Source organism: Acinonyx jubatus, chromosome A1, assembly GCF_027475565.1.
Source record: "Acinonyx jubatus isolate Ajub_Pintada_27869175 chromosome A1, VMU_Ajub_asm_v1.0, whole genome shotgun sequence".
Classification (NCBI taxonomy): Eukaryota; Metazoa; Chordata; class Mammalia; order Carnivora; family Felidae; genus Acinonyx; species Acinonyx jubatus.
Window position 1 is genome coordinate 108,382,929 of NC_069380.1, and position 7,564 is coordinate 108,390,492.

At 51.3% G+C, this 7,564-nt stretch overlaps 1 protein-coding gene across 1 annotated transcript; it reads left to right on the forward strand.

Moving 5' to 3' along the window:
- Positions 1-250: 250 nt before the first annotated feature.
- On the forward strand, positions 251-4,042 carry SOWAHA (sosondowah ankyrin repeat domain family member A). The gene has a single exon (XM_027076722.2). The coding sequence runs from the start codon at positions 641-643 to the stop codon at positions 2,348-2,350; it is 1,710 nt and encodes a 569-aa protein (XP_026932523.1). The 5' UTR covers positions 251-640; the 3' UTR covers positions 2,351-4,042.
- The last annotated feature ends 3,522 nt before the right edge of the window (positions 4,043-7,564 follow it).

Sequence of the window (7,564 nt, forward strand, 5' to 3'; positions counted from 1 at the left end):
GGAATCGACAATTGGAAAGATACCTATGGTCTTTAAATAAAATATTGCTTTTAAGTAATCTCCTGATGTTTTGTGGTGGTTAACTATTCCTTATGGAAATAAAAATCCTTCCCTCTCCGGTCGACCACGGCATCCCTGGGAAACACGCCCACCTAGCAACCGGGAGCCAGCCGAACCATGGCACTGCGCCTTTAATTCCCGGCTTGGGAGGGGTGCAGTGGATAATTTCCGCTCCCCCACTCCCTCCGCGGCCCTGGTGGCAACCGTCACCTGTAAGGCGAGCACCGAGCACGGGCGATGGAGCCCGGCGCCCATTGGACAGAATACAAAGGCAGAAACCTACCCCGAAGACTGGGGGCCTGGCGCGGCGGAGGCGGTGGGCGCGCGCCGCGGCCCCCCGCACCTTTCTCCAGGAGACACCCGGGCCCCGCGGCGCGGGCGTGACCGGGGTCCAGCTTCATGGTCACGCCCGTCCCGCCTCAGTGAAAACAGGTGAGCGTGGCGGAGGAGGACGTGACTCCCGGAACCTCTGCTCCGGCTAGTCCCAGCGGGCGCGGCGACGTCCACCTGCCCCGGCAGCCGGGAACCGAGGGCGGGTGGCAGGGGGTGGCCTCCGCTCTCCCGCGGGACGGGACTGACCATGGCGCTAGCCGCCGCGGCCGCCGCCGCGGCCGCCGGAGTGAGCCAGGCGGCCGTGCTGGGCTTCCTGCAGGAACACGGCGGCAAGGTGCGCAACTCGGATCTGGTGAGCCGCTTTAAGCCGCTCCTGGATGCCGGCGACCCGCGCGGCCGTGCCGCCCGCAGGGACCGCTTCAAGCAATTTGTCAACGACGTGGCTGTGGTGAGGGAGTTTGACGGCGTCAAGTTCGTGGTGCTGAGGAAGAAACCTAGGCCCCGGGAGGGACCAGAGTCCCTGGCCTCGTGCGTCCCCGGCACCCCAGAGATACCAGACCCTCCGTCGAACATCACTTCCGTCTCACAGGGGGAAACCCCCGGCTCGGGGGTTCCATCCCTGCCTGCAGAGCAGCAGTTGGTGGAACCACTTGAGGACCCGACCCAGCCATTAGAGCCACAGGACACCCCCGGGGATCCGGCCTCTGAGCCCACTCAGCCGAACGGGGAGCTGTTGTTAGGTCTGGCCCAGCAGTCAGGGGGACCCTCCGACGCCCAGATTCCAGCCTTTGAGCTAGAACTGCCCTCTGAGGGACTCTCTGCAGACGTGGCCCCGCCGTCTAGGTCACCGTCGGAGGAGGTCTTGTCCCAAGCGGAGTCGCCGGACCAGGAACCTGGGCATGGAGCCACGAAAGAAGCTCTACCACTCCCTCGGCACGCGCCGCCGCCAAAGCCCTGCATGCTGCCGGTGCGCTGCGTTCCGGCCCCCTCCGCGCTCCGGATCCGGGCTGAGGAACAGGGCCTGCGCCGGCAGCTGTCGGAAGAACCGAGCCCCCGGAGCTCCCCACTGCTGCTGCGGCGGCTCTCGGTGGAAGAGTCTGGCCTGGGCCTCAGCCTGGGCCCGGGACGCTCCCCACACCTGAGGCGCCTGTCGCGCGCCGGCCCGCGCCTGCTGAGCCCAGACACCGAGGAAGTGCCCGCCGCGCCGCCGCCGTCCGCCGTGCCTCTGGAGCCGACCGAGCACGAGTGGCTAGTGCGGGCGGCCGCGGGCTGCTGGACCCACCAGCTGCACGGGCTGCTGCTGCGCGACGGCGGCCTGGCAGCCAAGCGCGACTTCATATCTGGTTTCACGGCCTTGCATTGGGCCGCCAAGAGCGGAGACCGGGAGATGGCGCTGCAGCTGGTGGAGGTCGCGCGGCGCGGGGGAGCGCCTGTCGACGTGAACGCACGCTCACACGGCGGCTACACGCCACTGCACCTGGCCGCTCTGCACGGCCACGAGGATGCCGCCGTGCTGCTGGTGGTGCGCCTGGGTGCGCAGGTGCATGTGCGTGACCATAGCGGGCGGCGCGCCTACCAATACCTGCCCCCCGGCGCCTCCTACGCGCTCCGCCGCCTGCTCGGCGACCCAAACCTTCGAAGTTCTAGCGAGCTCGATGCTACCGGAGCTAGTGGCGGCACGCTTGCGACCCGGCGCCCGGTGCAAGTGGCTGCCACCATCCTCAGTTCCACCACCAGCGCGTTTCTGGGTGTCCTGGCTGACGACCTGATGCTCCAAGACCTGGCTCGGGGCTTGAGGAAGTCAGGCTCCTTGAGCAAGTTCTTGGGTGCCTCGCCCATGGCTCCACGTAAAAAGACTAAGACCCGCAGTGGCCTACCGGCTTTTTCAGAAATCTCTCGTCGACCTACTCCGGGGCCCTTCGCTGGGCTAGTGCCCAGCCTGCCTCCCACAACCTGACGGTCCCTGAGGCTCAGTTTGGTTGATGTAACCCAGCCTGCCCCTCAGTCCAAGCCTGCCCAGAACAGTGGCTCAACACCTGTGGCTACATCCTATTTCCAGCTTTCTCCACTGCAGCCTGTTTTACCCAGGTGGGCCTACGCCTCTAGCTTCTGCGTGAAGCTTGATCTGTCTGCGAAGATGGGAATCGAGATCTGAGAGAGCGCCACCTATAACAAATTCCAGAAATCAGGCTTGAACTTGGGAGACTTGAATTTTAGGATCAGAAGTTAAGGGCCCCTGCATGAGTTACCCGGACCTCTGCATCTACACACTCCCAAGCCAGAACTAGAGCAAGGGTTTCTAAATGTTGTGTGGTGTTGGATAGTTTGTGAGCTTTAAGATACAGAGTGGTTTTGTAATCTGATGCTTTTATCCTATTTTTAAATTGAAATGAGGTAAAACAATTTTCATAATAGCCTTTTGAAATTATATTTTTCCATTTTTAGGCAAAATGCTCATTTTCAATCTTTTGCTAAATATTTTGGAGTTCTGTTTAAAAAACAGATGATCAAGATCTAAAGGAAATTAGTCCCAACCAACAAAACCCTTAAACCTTTACCTACCTCATTTTAGGCGTTCAAGATTCTAGAGAGTCTTGGAGACAGAATGTGACCATTGTGAATGTAATTAATTTCAGTTGTGCTGTGAATGCTAAATATTAGGAAGCAAGTGCATCTTGGGAGAAAGAATGATTTAACTGAGAGAAAGAGGCATTTTGGCAAATACATTTAATTTGTGGTTGTCTTTATGATGAAATACAAAATGTCTTTGGCACTGGTGGGTGATTTTTTTGATTTGGCATGAATATTTAATTTTTTAAGTGTGATTTATTTGTGAATGCACCATTGTGCCATGTTCTGGTTTTTCAAATCTGGCTGAGCCTTTCGATGCAGTACGTAAATATTCAAAGAAAAAAATGTCATAGCATTACACCAGAAAAATAACTGGTTAAATAATAGTGGGTACACTTAAAGAGCTACTAATTTATGTGAAAATTCTATAAAAACAAAAAGTATGTTATATCCATCTTTAAAAGCCATCTGAAAGCGGGCGCCTGAGTGGCTCAGTAGGTTGAGCGTCTGACTTCAGCCCGGGTCGAGCCCCGCGTCGGACTCTGTGCTGACAGCTCAGAGCCTGGAGCCTGCTTGGGATTCTGTGTCTCCCTCTCTCTCTGCCCTTCTCCTACTCATGCTCTGTCTCTCTCTCTCTGTCAAAAATAAATAATCATAAAAGCCATCTGAAAGCAAACAACTTATTCCAAAATAGCAAATGCAGAATTTCTTTGCTCAGTGAACTTAGAGGAATGGCCTAACTTCCCCAGACATTTGCTCACATCTATAATTGCGAAGGTTTGTAGATATCACCAAGAGGTCCCAGGCTCAACATATTGTAACTATAGTGGCTCTTTTTGTCTTTGAAAGATGGGGAATCTATTTGCTCAACCAGCCTTTTTGTATATCTTATTGTGGTAATGCTCTGCTTTTGCGAACTGTGTCTGCATGTCATTACTTCTATCAAATAGTTCTTGTGGCAGAGGAGAGTGCGGCTCCTCCCTTCCATATATATCAGTGAGGCATCTGACATTATTTAAGGCAATCCTTAATGGAATGTTTTGATTTAAGCAATGAAATAAACAAGTCTCTCATTTTGTTCCTGCTTGTGTGATAATGCACTCCCCTTCAACATTCTACAGCTCTTGCTACTGTATTTTTCTGTCTTCTAATCTAAATTTCTTCAGTTTCTCTTCATTCTCTTCCTGGCATTCTATTATTGAAAGAGTTTGAATTGATCTGCAAAATAAAGGCATCAGCCACACACAGTTACCAAAAAAAAAAAAAAAAAAAAAAAAATAGATGAATGTAGGCTGTAATCTGACCCTTTCTACCTTCCTTGCCTGGAACTCTAGCTAAACTGCATAAATTATTTAAAAATGCAAATTAAATCTGCCTCTGCAGAAAAATTGTGGGAGGCAATAATTATAGCAATCTCAGTTGCTGAAGGTGTAGAAGATGGAATAAAATATTAGAGATTTTCCATGGTAAAAGAGAGGCTTGACTGAAAAAGTATAACAAAGGTCACAAACACAGGTATGACCTGCCTGGAGAAAGACAAAATCTAAACCAGCAAAGTAGTAATAATAGGAACTAATGTTTATTGCACACTCAAATCAGAGGAGGGTTACTTAAGCTGCCAGAAGAATCTTTGTGTTTCAGAAGGGCATGCTGCCAGCCTTCCAAGTGAAGTAAAACATTTGGCAGGAGTTCAGGATCAATAAGCCTAAAACTTAGGTTAAAAACCACTGTGTTTTCCTTACAGGTCAAGACTTTCTAAAACTATAGAGTAAATCAGTAGGAAATTACACTTTGATATGCATATGGAAAGTTTTCAAGTAACATATATTGCCTAGCAGGAGGTATACCTGTGAGGGGTATTGCCAACAAATGACATTAAATAAATAAATAAATAAATAAATAAATAAATAAATAAATAAATATTGCTTATAAGTTAAGACAATTTAGCTGGCTAGAATCATCACAGGGAAAAGAATCACTCTTTTTAATGCAGGAGAAGTTGATCATTGATATAGATGTGTATGAGTCACCCAGAGCAAGCTTTTAAATAAAGGTTTACACTTCCTTTCAGGGAGGCTGGGGGTTGTTCTTAAACGTGTCTCACTTATCTAATGAAGACCAGGGTATATGTGGTGATATACATATGGCCTGCATTTATTAAGCACCAGCATGCTTCTAACCACTGCACAAGTATTAACCTCAACCTTATAAAGTATGTTCTGTTAGTATCTTGATTTTAAAGCAAGGAAACTGACACCACAACAAATTGTAAGTATCTTGTCCAGGCTTCACAGCTAGTGACTGTCAGAAAGGGATGGCCTTCTGGTGCTCTTTTCCATCACCGTGTCCTGGTGCAGAAAAGCGAGGTGGTCTTATCTCAGCCCTTACTCATCTAGTGACCTTAGGCAAATCACCTAATTCTCCAAACTCTGTCTCCCTCCTTCATGGGACATAAGACTGGCCGTACCTATCCCACAGGCTGTGAGGAGGGTGGGGCATAGGAAAGAAGTAGGTATAGCTCCTTGGGAACTGCAACACCATCCTGAAATATCACCAGGGTGCCCAGTTGGTCCCATAGGGGTATCTGGCTGCATTCCAAAACCAAATAGCTCTGATTTGTGACTTTGCTTTACACGATCAGCACTCTTTTACCATGTTAGTATCTGTATACATAAGTAACAATGGCAGCTGCTGGGAAAAATATTCCCACCAAAAGGAGACTATCTCATGTTCTGTATGATATCACTTTAGTTAAAAATAGATACCACAATGTCTTTCTTAATACACATTCCTCTAGCATCCCTAACCCGCCTTCCAGACCTAACCAGATGTCATTCAGCCAGCTGGACTGAAAGCACTTCTCAACACAATTATAAAGCTGGGACCACCCAGGACCCATATTCTCCGCCCCCTCCCCTTTTTTTTTCACCTTTTCCTGGAAGAAATTATTTGACCTTTTAAAATGGTTTCATAAATAGACTCTTTATGGTTCTCCAGATAGCTTTTTGCCTTGAACCTCTGTCCTGGCCTTACCCTTCCAGAACTACCACATCTCTGGACTTGAGCCTGTGAAGCAGAGGTGGCCTCAGGTGTTACTACAGGGAAGAGGAAAAAAGGAAGAGATGGAGAAACAAGTCGGGCAGGTGCGGGGGTGGGGGGGAAGGGTTGGAATTTGTCCAGATATCTCCTGGCGGCGGGGGTGGGGGGGTGGGGGGTGGGAGTCTTCCTAGAGGACAGTTGGTGCTGATTTAAGTTGCAACAACAGGTAAACCCCCTACCGTGATGGTCTAAACTGTAGCCAGCCTGAGATGGTAACACTACCGGGGTGGGGGGCGTTGAGAGGATTGCTTTACAGCAATTGCTGGCTCCTGCCCCTCCTCCCTCTGCCCCCACACTCCCCTTCCGTCTCTTCTCTCTGCAATTCTCAACCATCTTTGACCTAAATCTCCTCACAAGCTTCTGATTTACATGTGCATGAAGAGCAAGGTGATTTGCTCCCGAGAGGATCCCTGAGGTTTACAGCAGCCGCTCCCGGAGGTACGCCGTATGCAGAGCAGTCTGTTCCAGACAGATTGCGCGCCGGTTTGGGGCGCCGCGGAACGCTGCTTCCCTATTCCGTTTCCAATTCACAGTCTGAAGGTAAAAAGTACACTAATTAAATCCACATTAGGAGGCGCAGCGGGGGCGGGGCTAGGGGAGCTGGGGAGGCGGCCGCGGGACTGCTGTTGCCTAGCAACAACGCCAGCCGAAGCCTGCCCCTCTGCAAAAAACCAGGGACACTGCCGCAGGCAGCGGGGCTGGGGGCGAGCAGGTGCTTGTGCTGACGGCTTAAAGACACAGAGGCAGGGGCGCCTGGGTGGCTCAGTCGGTTAAGCCTCCGACTTCAGTTCAGGTCACGATCTCCCGGCCCGTGAGTTCGAGCCCCGCGTCAGGCTCTGGGCTGATGGCTCAGAGCCTGGAGCCTGCTTCCGATTCTGTGTCTCTCTCTGTCCCTCCCCTGTTCATGCTCTGTCTCTCTCTGTCTCAAAAATAAATAAACGTTAAAAAAAAAAAAAGACACAGAGGCAGAGCCCCCAAAAGAGACCCATGAAACCCTCTTTTCCACCCTGGGGGACTAAGTAAGGCTCTTTTTGATACTGATAACTCGACATCAACACCCCCGGCTTCCCTGCTCCCCACTTCTCATTAACCAACAACTTTCCAACGAAGGCCCAGTGGCTGGCCAGAATTCCTTTCCGACAGAAGCAAAAAGGCTCAGATCCAGCCGTCAGGCCTAACGAGCACTGCTCAGCAGGGAAGGCAAAGCCCCTGTGGTTAGCCCAGAAGTCCTCCTAGCTGTAGACGAGGCGTTGTGAAATACAGGTAGCTTTCATCACAAGGAGAACAGTGCCCTCTGCTGGCAGCGCCCCAGCGGGTCGAATTTACCGGCCTTCTGGCGCCCGCTCACACAGCACCGCTAAAAGTCTTAGCCTGTGGTGCCAGTGCTGAACATGTATAGTGCACCTTCTTGCACCTTGAGGGAATAATGGTATGGAAGGGGCATAAAAGGGAGAAAGAGGAAGACAGAGGCAAAACGGAAAGATGGGTGCAGGAGGTGTGG